This window comes from Vitis vinifera, chromosome 8 (assembly GCF_030704535.1).
Source record: "Vitis vinifera cultivar Pinot Noir 40024 chromosome 8, ASM3070453v1".
In the NCBI taxonomy this organism is placed as follows: Eukaryota; Viridiplantae; Streptophyta; class Magnoliopsida; order Vitales; family Vitaceae; genus Vitis; species Vitis vinifera.
In genome coordinates, this window is record NC_081812.1 from 15987173 (window position 1) to 16004098 (window position 16926).

The following is a 16926-nucleotide window of genomic DNA, read 5'->3' on the forward strand; positions in this document are numbered from 1 at the left end:
CGCACTTGCTACCATTATCGATCCACAAGCAGATGAAAATGGAGTCCCACCACGGAGAATGAGTCCAAAATGAAGGCCAATCCAATCCCATCAGTGCTCCTCCTATACAAAACACACCATTACTCGGTTCGTCTCCAAGCATATCTAACATTTCCAGTGGAATTCTTCATCAAAAGCCACACGCCCTTCTGTCCCGGGTAAATCTACAGTTTCGGACAACTTACTAGTGTGACTTCCGTCAGAACATCATGTGCCCTGGTGATGTGGGATTTCTAAGACGTCAATTTCTGTGGCGAAGCATCCTGTTTATAATGGTTTCAACTTACATGCGCAACATAACATCACTCAAAAGCCTCTGGTCCATGCTGCCACTACTGCATGACACTTGGCGAAACACTTCCATTTTTTCAAAATGTAATTTGTTTCCACCAAATTTTGAGACCATGAGAGAGAATTGAGGTTGAATGGAAATTTTGAGACCATGAGATAGAATTGAGGTTGAGAGTCCATTCAGATTGCCTTTTGTTTGTACTCCCAGGATTTAAAACAAGAGGTTCCATCATCTTAGAAATCCTTATCTAGGAACGTGACCACGAGCACCACGTATCTTTTGTTTTTATGAGGCCTCCCCTTCCATTGGTCTAGTGCAAAAGCACTGTGAGCGTACAGGCCACCACTTTGGGGGGGGGTCATCCAATGCACTGTCCCCATCCGTCCGGTCTTATCACATAAGCCAAGATCTGAGCTGATGTGGCAAGATCTGAACAATGTACTGGACATCCATAACTGGAGAGGAGCCAAGTTCCTAATTTATGAGCTGTGGAGAGAAATCAGCATCATAGATATGTCTGCAATGGTGAAATATGATCGCAAAGGAACAAACGAGTGGCGGGCAACATTCATCGGCTCGCAACAAGTCCAAAAACTAGAATCATGGCGGATTCAATCATAAAGATGCTTGAAAAGGACTCCGTTAATAAGTTTAAAATATCATCACCGCCCAATTGCTATCACCACAAGGTATCGATTTGGTTTTTAGCAAACATTTCTTCAGAGACTGATATGGCATTAAAAAATACTGGAAAAAAGAAAAACTAAAAAGAAGGTACAAAACCCATGCTGCAATAAAATAGTTTTACGTGCCAATGAAACCCCAAATTTCACAGAGAGTAGTTTGATTGAAAATTCCTGAAAGAGCAGTACAAAAATTTCCACCCATGCTCTTAATAAGAATTCCTCATTTTTTTTTCTAATCCTAAAAGAATGATAAAAGGCATCTAGTATAAGAATTTGATCAGGACATCAACCCAAGAAAATACACAATAAAGAGTAGAGTTGCATAGATAATATTTATTTGTACATGTGATAATTTTTACAGCCTCTTCAACAACTATGTAGGCATTACCTCAGGCTTGAAAGTTGATGACCTGCCAATCTCCACACACTCACTCTCTGTGACCTCTCTATTCTTCTTGTCTCCGTCTTGAAACCATTGCTTAAACCTATCATAATTTGTGGGCTCACTTGTCTTAAATGGGCGCTCACCCAATACTCGAACCAAGTCATCTTGATGAAGAACTTTCTCGAGCGACAGCTCTGCAATCATAGCTACTGGCTCTTTGTGCTCTTCTATCAGCTTTACCGTGCGGTCATATGCCTTAGCCACCCATTCTCTTACTTCATTGTCAATAACTGCACTGGTCTTGCTACTGTAGGGCTTGGTCATCTCAAATGCATCATCCCTTTGAGGGAAAGAAAGAAGTCCTACCTTCTCACTGAAACCATAGACTGCTACTTGGGCATAGATCATCTTTGTCACTTTCTCCAAGTCATTCTGGGCTCCAGTTGAGATCTTCCCCAATAATACCTACTTCCAGATTTTCATTTGAACACCAAATGGATTACGATAGATTCTAATTGCTTTTCTGTTTTCATAACAGATTATTTGTCCAAAATCACATCAAAAGTGAACCTATCTTATCTTCCTAACTGTTAAAAGTTGTGTTGAACTATCACTTCCACCCAAAAGCTTAAACAATTAGAGAAAAGAACAATGTATATCAGGTTAATGCCCTCCCTTGCTGGTTCCTAAACTGCAACCCCACAAAGAAATGGGGGAAAACAGCCATAGAGGTTTAAATCCAAAGCTCTAAGAACCAGAGTTCTAATGCCACCTTAAACTATTAGTTGCCCCTAAAGCTTAAAATTATAGAGGAGGATAAACAATATATATTAGGCTAGAACCTTCCCCACACATAGCACAACTAACTGCTTAAAAGAAAGGTCGCCAATTATAGGAAACAAATTGGGGAAACAAAAAAGAGGTCTGAAATCCAAGACCTTAGAAACCTAAAGCTTTTGAGATAGCTGTCTGATAGATTAACATGATAGCAAAGTATTGGTTTCTTTAAAACCTTTGTCTTTGTCTCTTCACTATTTGTTTGTCTATATTATTGCTTGTTCCTTCACATACAGGTTTGCCTTGCATATGAGGAATGTTATTAGCATAATATACCTGTTGGTTCATTCCCTAATAACTTAAGGTTTCGGAGCAAGTGGTAGTTTAACAATGAGAAACACGAGTTCCTTTTAATAACGCCAAAAGTGATTAATAACTTGGGAGTATTATGCATGTTAGACTGGAATACATTATGAGCTCATATCCAAACATTGTAAGCTTTTTTGCCAAAAATTGGATGCTTAATTTGGTATCAGGGCTATGATCAACTAGAGATCTGTGGTTCATGCATTTCTTCCTGTTTACTCCCCATCTATTTATTTATTATCTCTCTGTGTGCAAATATCAAGGCACACGTGAGGGAGGCTATTATCCTGGCATACATTGTGGCTCCACGTCTTAAGAACTTAGCCATGTGAGGGAGAGTGATAGCCTAGTATACATTTTGAGCCCATAAGCTTTTAGAAAAGTCGGTACCTTAATGACACACCAATTTTCGAGTCTTTAAGAAAGCAATATTCAAGAAGAAAATGTATCATGTTAAGAAACATTTCTGTAATAAAACCTGCCATATTTGGATTTTGTCTATGGATTTTGTTTACTGGTTGGGTTCAAAGTAGAAGAGGGAAGGTTCTTCTTTCTCTAATCTTTTTGCTTGGTGCCCTTTGTCTACTCCATGTATACTCTGGTGCATCTTTGTTGTAGCTCTTTTTGCACACTAATAAAAAAAATAAAAAAATAAAAACTGTGATGTTCTTCTGTTCTTTTATTTAATGCTTTAGCATTTGGAGCATTTGTCTGAGGAAGGGCCCTTTTTCACTAATGTTTCCATTCATCTCACGATTGAAAATTATAGTTGTGTGTATTCATTAATAATTCCATCATGATGTTGAGGGAGAAAAAAAGATGGCATGGGAGGGGTTAGCAGCCATAACTGAAATGGATAACAAGCTAAATTGCAGGCCAGCAGCCTCAAATACCTTTAATATTTAAAAAGAAATCCATTTATGCTCCACCTAATTACCAAGAATGTCAAAAAATGAAAGGGGAACTTGGAACCTTACTAGTGTTAACACTTAACAGCCACTTCAAATCAAACCTATCACAAGATTTCAAGATTCTAAGATCTTGTTTCTTGTCCTATATTTATTATTTACTATGCAATCAAGTAGAGTTTCAGTCCAATGCTACTCTGACACTTTCTGCATTCTACATATGTCAAAAATAAGAGCTGAAGTTTTACTAAGAGACGCATGTAAGAATGTGAAAATTTGGTGAAAAAGGAAATGAAAAAAAGATCAATTTGTAAGAACAATGTTTTGATTAATCATGCAAGTGCCCAAGACACGAGAAATTATAGTGCATAGTAGAGGAGCTAGGAAACTATTCCAAGGGGCCAAAGTGTAAAAGATTTATTTTCTTGAGGGGAGGGGTGTTTTTGGCAAGCACGGGCAAAATTAGAGAGAATAAAAACTTTAGCTTAGTGGCAATGTCATTTTACCATTGTATAAAAGGTAATGTTTTCAAACTTGGACCTAGCCAACCAGCTGAACCGGTTCAACCGTTTGTTCTGCCTTTTTTCAATTCAAGGAATTAACCAATTTAGTGGTAAAACCAGCCGGTTTGGAAAACTCTCCCCTAAAAAGGAATAATAGGGTAACCTGGCAGCCACTAGGCTACACTCAACTTTTATCATATAGATGACTTAGAATAGTTATATAGAGCAATGGTACTTATTTTAATTTTTCACCATTTTGATTATCTAAAAACTTCAAAGTCAATAAAAATATTTACCCTAAATGAGAAACAAGAAAATGCTATAGGTAAATGAACATATTAAATTTTAAAATAATAGAATGATGAAATGTATAGCAATTGAAATGTCAGGAAAGTTCAATAATAAAATTTTCTTTCACTTTTAAATAGATCCTTTAAGCAGTTAAATGTTATACAAGCATTATCTAAGCCAAAGATTAAGAACTCATTTAAGGCATATAAAGAAAGAGACAGTTAAAGTAAGATTTTTATGAGAACTGCCCAACATATAAAACCAAGGCAAAAGTTAATAGGATTATAAGATAGACAGCTATAGATCTCATACTTTAAATAGGAGATACTTTGGGAGATTCCATTAATGCCGCAAAATTGCTGTTTTGAATATAACAAATAAGAAAAAATCACAATTTGCAAGCTCTAGGTGCTTACTTGTATACACTAAGGAGCCTCCACAAACGGGAGTGGTTATGGGGTATTCATAGTAATTTAAATGAGAAGGGTCCAATTATTTCCATGATTATTTTTAGAACACCTCCATTTCTTATATTATAAATCAATAAATCTGACAAACAATATATTTCTTACACCATATTTTTTTTTTGATAAGTAAACACGGAATATATTAACACTCTTACACTCCATATCAATGCATCCAATGAACAATATATGTGAAATAGAGGTACAAAATCACTTTTCACTGAAGGAAAAGGAGTTACAAACAACATACTTTGTAGCTGAAAGTAAACAAAAAGAATATGCAGTATGTGAGAAAAATAAATACTGAAAGTAAACAAAAAGAATATGCAGTATGTGAGAAAAATAAATACTGAAAGAAAATAAAAGGAAGATGCAGTATGAGAGAAAAATAAATACCCTGTTCTTCTTCTCCAGACCACCTATGATCCTGTCTATAGCTGCCTCAAAATGTTCCATCTTCACCTGTGTACTCTCATTCCTTGCGGAAATTAAGGCAGTTTCATTACAAACATGTGCAATGCTGCTCCAGCAAATCCAGGAGTGAGAGCAGCAAGCCTCTGAGAGTAATATGATGGCTCACAATCAAGTTTTATCTTATTCAGATAGATCAGAAATATCTGGTCACGGCCTTTAATATCAGGTTTGTCAATGGTAATTTGACGGTCAAACCGACCAGGTCTCAATAAGGCCTTTGTCTAAAGTATCAGGCCTATTTGTACCAGCAAGTACAACTACTCCAGAAGTTGTTCCAAATCCATCCATTTCCACAAGCAACTGATTGAGAGTACTTTCACGCTCATCATTACCACGTAAAAGGCCTCCATGCCTCCTTGCTCAACCAATTGCATCTATCTCATCAATAAAAATTATGCTAGGTGCACAATGTCTTGCCTCTTGAAACAAATTTATGACCCTGGATGGTCCAACTCCAGCAAACATTTCCATAAAATCTGATCCAGATATAGATAGGAAAAGCACATCAGATTTGCCTGCAGTTGCTTTTGCAAGAAGTGTCTTCCCTGTGCCAGGAGGGCCTACAAGAAGAGCACCTTTTGGAATTTTTGCTCCCAACTCCTCATATTTCTTTGGCTTCTTGAGGAAGTGCACAAACTCCATGATTTCTTGCTTTGCCTCATCACAGCCAGCCAGCTACATCCTTGAAATATACCTGGATTGCCACATAAAAATTCAAAAGCAATTATCCTTGCTGAAGAACTTAGTTTGAATACCATTTCTTTCTTCATAGACCAAAATCTGTGAGATAATCTGAAGTAAATGAAATGCCATGGCTGACCTTGTTTTTAGAGTTCTTATCCAATTTGGCAATATGTGCTTTTCCAATGTTGAATATTCCACGGCCCCTTCCACCAGTACCACCAACACCAAGTCCACCCTGCTGGATTCTTTGCCTCATGTACCAGAGGGATCCTACCAGTAAGGCTAATGGCACAAGCTTAAACAACTCTTGGAACCAATTCATTTCAGATACATATGTTACAGGAACATAATTATGGGGGTCTATTCCTAATGTTTCCTGAGCTTCCTCCAGCTTTTCCTCAAAAGACTCAACACTTCCAATATTAAAATAGTATCTATACTGGCCCATATTTCCTCTAGCAAGGGTTCCATGATTAGGATCCTGAACAGCATCATCATCATCGTGGGTATGATTTGTAATTAGTGATGAGTCCTTGACATACACTTTTGCAACTAATTTATTTGCAACCACAATATAATCCACTAGACGAGGTTCAAGTAGCTTCTTTTTGAACTCTTGGAAACTAATAGGCAGAATCTAAGCAGCTTAGCCCCCTCCCCAGGAGAAAAAAAAGAAGAAAGAATTGGAAAGTAAAATCCAAAAAACAAGCCATCACAAATTGAAGTAGACTCTATTCATATTTGAAAAAGAAAACTCATAAAATGTCAATTTTCAGAACATATAGCCAATGCAAGCCTTGAATTTATGTCTTAGATAGGCATTATTGCAAGTACAATACACAAAAGCAAGGAAAAATGATTCACTGCAATGAAATCTAGCTAAAATGCAGATTACATAATATGAAGAAATTTATGGTGGTGGAATGAGGAGGTTCAGAAAATAGTAGGTGCAAAAGGAGCATGTCACAAATGTTTGGTGTGCATCCAGGAACAAGGGCAGCTTTCAGTAACATAATTTAGCCAATTTAGAAGGTTCGTTATATGATAATCCCAACTTTCCTACAATCCCTAAAACATGACCTACATTGCCTGATGACTTTTTTTTATATACCTTTTTCATTGTGTTTAGAAGGCTTCTTTTAGACATATACAAAAAGAACATCAGGAGACACTCAAATCTAGCCAACCCCATCTTACTCCACCCCTTACCTTAGAGCTCTGACCTGGGGCATTATATGTTTAGAAGAATTTACCAAGAAAATACAGACTTCACATTGAGTAACTACTATAATAACAATTTGTCAATACTTGTTTCCAAATACAGCACTTTTACATATGCTTCTTAGCCAAAGCCACAAAACTCATGAAGCTTCATGTTGGGTAGCATCATCATATCAAGGCCAAAAATAGGCCAGCAAAGTATCTTCAGCTACTACAAGAATGAACACAGGGTATTGAAATCTTAAGTATTGTTTAGTAAAAGAAAATCAAAGTAAGAGAAAGAATGCATATTACTAGACCAATCTATCTCAAATACAGAAAGTCACTAAATGTGGTGACTTACAAGCACCTTAATTGTCTAGCATTAACCAGCAAACCAAGTATTGAAAGTATAGTGAAAGGAATGCCGACCTGCTTATGCTCATAAGAACCTAAAAGATTTGATGAAAGCAAAAACTCAAAGAACACTAAAGAAATGATTATATTGAGAAACTGCTTCATGAAGTTCTCCTGAGAATTCCCATGATCACTTGTACTTGAGTTCTCTAGAGAAGTTAAAAAAGAATTGAAAACCATGAACTCTGACACGAATATTTAGCACAAAAAATAAAACTGAATTCAAAACGAGCAATATATTGTATTAAAAGAAATGACCAGTAAACCATATGACAACATTAAGGCATTTGGATGGTGGAAAGTTTGAGAAAGTGAAGAAAATAAAATAACAAGGAAAACAGAAAGGAAGGAAAAAGTGGAAGAAAATAAACAATAAGTCTATTCAATTAAATAAATATTTTCTCCATCACTTCCAATTGTATTAATCTATTACATAGAGAATTAACAAATTGAAGATGAGGAAGTTTAGTTTTTTTAAATAATTTTCATTTATTTTATTTTATATTTTATGGAAAACCAAATAGCAGAATTTGATATTCCTTCCTTCTGTTTGTTCTGTTTTGTGTAATTGCTCCTTTTTTCAATGAATACTTCCCCTGCAAATGAAATGACAAACGCATTTCTCAAATCGCACTTTTCCAGATAATTTACAAAAGAAACACCAGTCACCCTAATAACATTGTCAGGCACCTCTAGACTTTGATTTCCGATATTTTCCTATGTTTTTCTTACTTCACTTCTTTGGCACTCTGCTAGAAAAAAGACGCCGAAACTTAGGGTTTGCAAGATCGGAGTTGGACTCAGAAGAGTATGTAATAGAAACCAGCTGCTTTCCATGTCCAACAGATGTCATATAACCTATCACAAACCCTAACCCACCATCCACGCGTGCATTGCACGCATTGCCCTGTACCTTCCAGGATTCATTCGATAACAAAGACCTTACGCCATGATTACCGGGAATCACATTCTGTAACCAGAGAATACAAATAAATTAACAACAAAAATAATTCAAATTCAAATATTAATAACAATGACAATAAATTAGAATTAAAAGTTACTTTTTGGAGCGTAGAGCGAACCAAGCGAGAAAGAGAGCGTCCGATTCGCTTGAAAAACATAACTTGGACAATGCGAACATGAATAGTCTGGCGACTGGAAAACCTGGACAGACTCTAGGAATCTGTATGGTCCGATAGAGCGCGAGATGCAAAATTTAGTAGGGTTGTGAGTGGCTGATGTAAAATTTGAGGGAAGGAGGATGGAAAAGGCCGGCAAATGAATGCGGAAAAGACCGAGATGTTGGTTTTCCGGAGTAGAAAACCGCCTAGTGTTGATTTGAAATTCCTTTTGTGTCCTTCAGAATTGGGATTTTTGTGTCTGAATGTATATGCAGTTGGGATGTTCAAGTGGGTTAGTTTTGTCATTACGAAAATTTACCAGATTTAACAAAATAGTTTTTAAAAATAAAATGAAATAAACAACCAATTTAAAAAGAACAAATCTAAGTTATTTTTACTAGTTTTAAAAAATCAAGAGGAAAACATAGAAAATTTTTAAAATAAAAAAATTTAAATTAAATTAAATATAATATTACTCTGTTTCTCTCTTCACGAATTTAAAACATGATCTTCCTTAAAAGAAAAACTTGACTTATTAATATGTTTAAAAAATTAAACTTTACTCATTATTCATTTTAAATAAAATATTATTTTAAATTGTTGTTATTCATTTTCAACAAAAAAAAATTACAAAGATTTTGATATGTGTATGTTTCTAGCATATATTAAAATAATATTTTTTTTATAAAAAAATATCATTTATAATTTTTTTATAATATTATTATTCATGTTTTACTAAAAATTATTTATTTTTAAATTTATTTACAATTACAAAACTATTTCCATTTTTTATAAGACTTTAATTTAATTTAATTTATCTTATCTAAATTGAATTTGCAATGTTTTCACAAAACCAAAACAAAAAAATTATTTTTAAAAACGACTTATCCCAACAAGTTTTTTGTTTTTTTTTTAAATTATTTTTAAAAACAACTTGTCAAACAATCTTATTTTTTTGTTATTTAATTTAAAAACAAGTTTAAGAAAATATATCCAAATAGACCCTAAATTTTTGTGTTGACTATCACTGAGTTTTGAGTTACCAAAATGATTACCCAAGTAACTATGATCTTGAATTTTTTTTCTTCTAGAATATAAAATCATAGTTGATAATATGGTTTTGATTTGTTTAAAAAACATTCAAAACCGTAATGACCAACTATAGTTGTGTGACATGGATATTGTTAGTTTGTATGAAAAACATTAGTTTGAAAATTATTTTGGAAAGATATCTATTTTATGAAATTTCCCTTTTTCAAATAAATTATTATTGTTCAAAACTCAATTATCGCTTGTCTATTAGAGAGAAAAATAAGTCACAATGATATCATAACATCTATATAAACAATATTATTTTAAATAGTAGATGCAACACATGTTTTTCAAATAAATTATTTTTACTCAAAACTTGACTATCGATTATCTAATCTATTATAAGGAGAATATACGATACAAAACATTATCATGTTTGTATAAACAATTTCATTTTAAAACATAGGAACAACACATGCTAGATGTATGTAACATAACATTTGTGTAAAAAATAAATAAATAAATAAATAAAAATGTCATGCTGTAAAATTTGTTATTATTACTGGACATCATGCCATAGTAATTTTTCAATAATAAAAATAAAATTAATATTTAAATATTTAATTCAGAAGTGGGCTTTTGCATCTATTCACCAATGGATTTGAGGAAACAAAGAAAAATCCCCTATGGTGGAACAACTTCAAATTCGAGTAGTCCACACATACCCTCTTTTTATTATTCTTCCTAGGGTAACGATCATATTCATTAAGATATTGAATTTCTTTAATAAATTTGGCTTTAAGATATGGAATTTCTTTGATAAACTTGATTTCTAGGAGCCTCATTATCCCTTGGTTCAAAATCTTTAGCTTGTCTAAAATAGATTTTTATTTTTATTTTTATAACAAGAATATCATATTTATCCACATTCGGTCTATGTGTAGCGGTTTTACAATCTTTTATCGGTATGTTGTTCATGTAAATATATAATGAAACTTCTTTAAAAAGGCAATTAACTCACATTATTTGGACTTGATTAAACTTTTATCTACATGAAAAGTCAAATCTTTATTTCTACCCATTATGTTATTTGCCACATTAACAACTTCAATCTTAAGGACACTTGAGAAATAATCATCTCACTTTCTTGCTATTTCATAGAATTGCTACAATTCTTGACATCTTATTTCCAATTTCTTAATGCTCCTTTTAAAGTTGCAATAACGTTTCCTTAAATTAAGGTGATCATCCAATGTTTCCATGACCCCCCACTTTGTAGAAAAAAGTAGTTTCTAGTGATATGTTGAAGAAACCACTCCCGATTAATGGATCTAGGTTCTTCCAAGTATCATCCATTGTCTACTACAAAAACAGTGACCATTATTGTTCCTTACTCTATGCTAATGGACAATGTTAATGCATATAAAGTATTTATTTATTGATCTATTTCTAAATTCAATGAATACGTTCCTACTAATCCCTATATGTAGTGAGGGCATTCCCTGCCTGTTTAAAGAGGTTAGGAACAATATGTTAGTTGAACTTCTGAAATTAATTAAGATTCTCTTTACTTCATAATTTGACATTGATAACATCACTATCAAAACATTATTGTGTGGTTGGATGATACTATTACTTTGAGCCACATAGAAAAGTAAGAGTGCGTCCCGAAATTAATTAAAATTCTCTTTATCTCATAATTTGAAATTGATAGCTTCACTATCAAACCATTATTGTGTGGTTGGATGATACCATTATCTTGAGCCATATAGAAAATCAAAAGTGTGTTTGATAATATTTTTACTTGAAATATTTTTAATGTAAGTATTTTAATTAAAAGTACTTTAAAAAGAATTATCTATCAAATATTTTTTCAAAAAAATATTATAAGTGATTTTTCAACGTTATAAGTGTTTCTTAAATTTTATCAAATACCTAATTTTTTTTATTTTCAAAAACACTTCTTAAAATAACTGTTAACATACTTTAAATCCTATACCTCAAGTTTAACAATTCCCATAAGGATTGCATTTTTAATGGTACTAATTAATTCGTTGCAAGTCACTCATCCTTCGAGATCTTTGATGAGACCCCAAAAAGAGTGTTCGACAGCTTATCTCCTTGAATGATTGAAATAACCCCATGTTGCACTTCCACAAACAATGCCCATCTCCTTGAATGATTGAAATAACCTCATGTTGCACTTCCAAAAGCAATGCTCTGGACCGATGATACGCATAGTACTTGGTAGGTTACATTTCAATAGGATCTCCCTTTAGGCATCAGGGCTATTAGAAATCTAGCAACTGTGGCAATTCCTTGAAGACTTGTGCATAAGTCACTTTCAATTTGGTATAGATTGTATTTAATTCTTGAGTTTGTGACTTTGTCCTTTTATCGAGGTTTAATGAACTCTTTCATGCATTGTCATTTTCCTCTTTGAAGTCTTCCTCAAGAAAAATACGAAAAGAAAAAAACATGTTAAAAAAAAACAGTTTTTTATTGTCGCATGAAAAATATAATTTTTTTTTAAATATTATTAAAATTTAATTAAATTTTTATATTTTTAAAAATTATTTAATTAAAATAAATAAAATGGGTTTAAAGTGATAAATAAAAATATTTATTGATTTTAAAATAATTTTTTATTTTTACTTTCTATCTATTTTTTTCTCTTTTTTTGTGCATCAAACAATATTGTCCCATTTTTCAAAAAGCCCCCATTAATAACATATTTTGGTTGTGGGATCATCGTAAATTTCAATCTATCTAAACCATTGCTACACTATAAGGTTCCACGTACTCTCGTGTATTCTCTCCCCATCATTTAAACTTGAGAGAGAGAGAGAGAGAGTTTATATCCCTTTGGCATGAAAACACATGTATTGAGAAATTAAAAGAATGCACAACTTTTAGAATGATGAAATGCATCACTTGCAGGTTATGAAACAAAACCAAGGCTAATTTGATAAGAGGTTGTATGATAAAGTAATTTAATGATTTAAAGTGATTTAATAATTTAATTTTAGTTATTAAGTAGATTAAACATGTTTAGTAAAATAACTTAATCTTACAAATTAAAAGTTAAAATGACTTTAACTAGCAAATCAAAATAATTAATTTATTTTTAATCCTTTTTTTTTATCTTATTTACCCACATTTAACAAATATATTTAACAATCATGACTTCATATTCATATTTTATAATAAATATTTTAAAGTTATCTTATAAATATATAATGTTTTAAACATGAATGTTTAATAAACAAATTTATTGTTTGAAATTAATAAAATAAATATTAATTAAATTTTTTATTAATAAACATTAATTACAACTAATGAGGGTAAAGTAGTCAATTTAATACCTTAAAATAAATATTAAATTAATTTTAGTAAACAACTTTAATACTTAAAATAAAGAATAAGTAATAAATTTTAAGTTAACAATTTAAGAATAATAAGTATTAAATTTTACCAAATACATAATAAATCGGTAGAAATATTACATTAGTTAGGGGTTATTTGATAAAACTTAAAACTATACTTAATAACTTAAGTGAACTTCAAGTTAAATTATATTTAAGTTGTTGGCTTAAAATTTATAACTTAATTTTTACCTTGTTTGATAAAATTAACTTAAAATTTATTTTAAATCATCAAATTAATATATTTATCTTCATAAATTATAATTAGAGTAAATGGGGTTGAGTAACAATTGGAGGTCGTGAAGTAGCAAAAGAAATCACGGAGGTAACTAGGAGGGCGTTTGTCTTTTTAGCTTTTTGTTGAAAATAATTTGTTTTTAGATTTTAAGTTGTTTGTTTTTTTTACTTTTTCATGACTTATTATAAATTTTTTTATTGAATAGATAAAGCCAAAATATTTGACTTTTTTTAAATAGAAAAAGTAATATGTTGGTTTTTCTTTTTAATATTTAATAGAAATAAACTATTAAAAATAACAAACAACATTATACTTAATACTATTAAACATTAAAGTTTTATTTAGAATTAAGTAAAAAAACGAATACCACCTAATATAAAATGATGATAAAAAGGTAGAATGAAAATGTAAACTTAAGAATAAGTTAATTATTTTTACTTATTACTTAAAGTTATTTTTAAAATCATAAAATTATTTTACTAAACATACTTAATTTATTTAATAACTTAAATTAAGTTATTATGTCACTTTTAAGTTGTTAAATTGATTTTCAAACACTCGCTTAGTCAACTAAAAGATCATGAATTGATACAAATATTACATTAGATAGTCAGCTTCATTCCCTATCATCTAGCACACTTGGAATTTCAAAAAAATAAATTTGGTTGGGATGTCAGCATCTAGTATATCACTAAGAAATGGATTGTTTACCAGACCCTGAACAATTTGACTTATAAAATAAGGGACTATTTTCCTCTTTATTAATTACATCAACCATGGTTTTCAAATCATCCAACTGCTCTTGCGGTGCACCTTTCTTCTTAAGTTGTCTTTGCAATTGATGCATTGCATGTAATTTTCCTTTTTGGACATCAATAACCATATATCATCTACCAAATTCAGTGGTTAAAAAAGGTAAAAATCAGTTGATCATAATGATTTCAAAGAATCAAAATCTCTAACAATAAATCCATAAATTTTAAGAGGTTGCAGCCCATCACTTGTACGCCACCCGGTAAAGATGCTTCACAGCCAGGTCAAGAACAGGCTCAGTGAACTCAAGCCTGAAGGAGACCCGTGAATGTAGGTTTGCGGACATTTTCACGAGTTTCACGCACACGGTAAAGCATACATATTGCGCAGGAGCATGGAAGAGGGAGAAAAAAATGGAAGTCAAAGAAGAGAGGTTCCTTTGCTTCCCCCTTATATATTCTAGCAAACTCATGCTCAAGAGCAAGTTTTTACAATTTTTGTTCAGGTCAGAAACTCCAGATTAACAAAGACTACTAGTACATATATATAAAACATCCTTCATCTCATGAGCTAAGAGGTGTCGTTTACCTCCAACCAGACAACTTCAGGCCAGGGTCTGGATTCTGGAATGGTAAAACTGATCGATATTAAAATGTACAACAATCTATGACATAATATCTAGCATTATTATTACACCATATCTTATATTTATCTATGTCATTCAGATTAAAGGGGAACCCACTGGGGTTTATTGGGTTTTATACCCCACTGAATGGATTTATTCACCTAATGCTATAGCGTTTACTAATATCGAAGTAGGAAGGAGAATAGCCCAGCGAGCAAGAAGGAGAAGAAGGTGAGTTTGGAGGAGAAGGGTAAGAAGAGGAGGAAGACGTGGAGGAAGTGATGTTGTTTGCTGGATTTCGAATCATGAGAGGCACCATATCTTCCAGCAACCCTTGTGGACCCATTTTCTCGGCGGCGTCCTCCTCCTGGACGTGGGTGAACATGGTTGGGAACGAGCCGTGATCAGCCGTGGGTGGGCTGCCCTGGGTTTCTTGTATTTGTGGGGCGTCGTGGACTTGGTCTTGGCCTTCTTGTAAGCCGATCCTTTTGGGCTTCTTGGATGGTGAAGGGACATTCTGAGGTGGGCTGATAAGGAAGAAAGGGTAGGCGAAGTGGAGGTGGAGCCCTTCATAGGTGATGATCAAGGTGTCCGGGTCCTCACTCGACTTCTCCACCTGTTTTTTGGCGCTGCACCTAGGGTTCGTGCACCTGTAATAGCTCCTGTCACCCAAACAAATGAATTAAGATATTATTTTTCAATTTCAAAACTAAAAAATATGTTACGATTTGGAGAATATAATATAGTAATATAGAGTGGAAACTTTATTGTAATTTCTCTGTCATACAATTACCACTTGTACTTGCAAATTGTGAAGCAATAAAATTAGTGGGGAATGGGATAAGACGGGTTCGACAAGGAAGTAGTTAGGGAAACTGACCTCTTAAATGCAAAGTTGAATGGATTTGGTCCTAATAAACAATGGACTATACCAATTTGTACCAGCTCCTTGAAGCCTAAATAATTTATTAATTATACCAATGACCCCTAGCCTTCTATCTAGTTTCGTTCATTTCCATTTTTCTGTCGGGGTCTTCTCAGACTGATTAGGAATTTCCACACTATGGAGACAAAGTCATCGGTGCCCTCTGCCATCGAGATATTATGTTAGGAACTTGAGAGAAGTAGCATTAATTGGATAAAGAAAATGACCCCATAAATTAAGCTCTGACCCCGAAGTTTCTCGGACCAGTGAAATTGAATGGGGAAGGGTACTTTTGGCAGTTAAAACAGTAATGACTTGGGATGATTTTTCCTCGTGGAAGGAGAACAGGAGACCGTTACCGTTGTCCACTTGTCCAGTAACTTGATTTTGTGGCAAAAATGCCTTTACTAAACAGAACTCCGTTGCCTTTATGGGCTGTACAGGAAAGAATGCGCCTACCATGGTTGGTAATGAAAACCTCTGCAACTTAATTCCAAGCAAAGTTGGAAGGAGGAGAGTAATAACCATGTCATTTTCAGAGGTTTTTTTTTGTAAAGGTAACGTCGTTTATTCATGGGAGAAACTGGATTGACGACCACAAAGAAAAAAGAAAAAGCAAAGAATTTGGAAAAAAATTCACCTTGGATTTGGGCTATTCTTAATGGATTTCTGCCCATACTTCCTCCATTTATAACCATCATCAGCCATCCCATTGCCGCAGCTTTTAATTTTCAGGGTATACTTGTTCTCAATCTTACTTAAATCCCTTTCATGTATTGAGGTTCTGCCACCACAGAAAAGAAATAAATGCATTAAAATAAGCTAGGTCATCATATGTATACACACACACATAACAAGATTTGTATCAAAAGTGAGTCCGAACCTGGCTTGTGAATTCTCTTCTGATTGGCATTTCCCGGTTGTCAGAGATAAAGCACTCTCTATATCTTCAATTGTTGGCCCAGTGTAGGCAGTGGATACCAGCCGACTAATAGCCTGTTCACTTGACGAACTCATCAGTTTGGATTCAACCGTCTCCTGCGGCACCACCAAGAAAGGAGATTCATCATCAAGAAGCTCTCTCACCAGTTCATCTTCCGATCCTTCTGTCCAGGCAGCCATTAGTTCATCCATCACTGACCTCCCTAAGACACAGCAGAATTCAACTGCACATTAATTAGAACTTAGACGAAGATAAGAAGATGAAAGATGAAAATACGATGAGAACTGGGAGTCAGAAGCCCTATGGCAACAAAGGAAAGGAAAGGAAAGGAGAGCCGAGCAGATGAAGAGGGAATTGAGATGTTTACGTGTTTGCCCT

General features: G+C 33.4%; 1 protein-coding gene and 1 pseudogene across 1 annotated transcript; both read right to left on the reverse strand.

Moving 5' to 3' along the window:
* Window positions 1-1106: 1106 nt before the first annotated feature.
* On the reverse strand, window positions 1107-14401 carry LOC100259629 (ATP-dependent zinc metalloprotease FTSH 3, mitochondrial-like; annotated as a pseudogene).
* A 60-nt stretch (window positions 14402-14461) lies between these two features.
* LOC100254510 (probable WRKY transcription factor 49) lies at window positions 14462-16926 on the reverse strand. Its single transcript, XM_002270823.3, has 3 exons — window positions 16489-16926; window positions 16246-16389; window positions 14462-15342 (listed from the first exon to the last, which is right to left on the reverse strand). The coding sequence occupies exons 1-3, from the start codon at window positions 16737-16739 to the stop codon at window positions 14838-14840; spliced, it is 900 nt and encodes a 299-aa protein (XP_002270859.1). The 5' UTR covers window positions 16740-16926; the 3' UTR covers window positions 14462-14837.

Coding starts and splice junctions, on each gene's coding strand:
- LOC100254510 (XM_002270823.3), bottom strand. CDS start 16,739: ATGGATGAACTAATGGCTGCCTGGACAGAAGGATCGGAAGATGAACTG. Junction 16,390..16,488: donor GAAGAGAATTCACAAGCCAG/GTTCGGACTCAC, acceptor CTGTGGTGGCAG/AACCTCAATACATGAAAGGG. Junction 15,343..16,245: donor AAGAATAGCCCAAATCCAAG/GTGAATTTTTTT, acceptor TTTGGGTGACAG/GAGCTATTACAGGTGCACGA.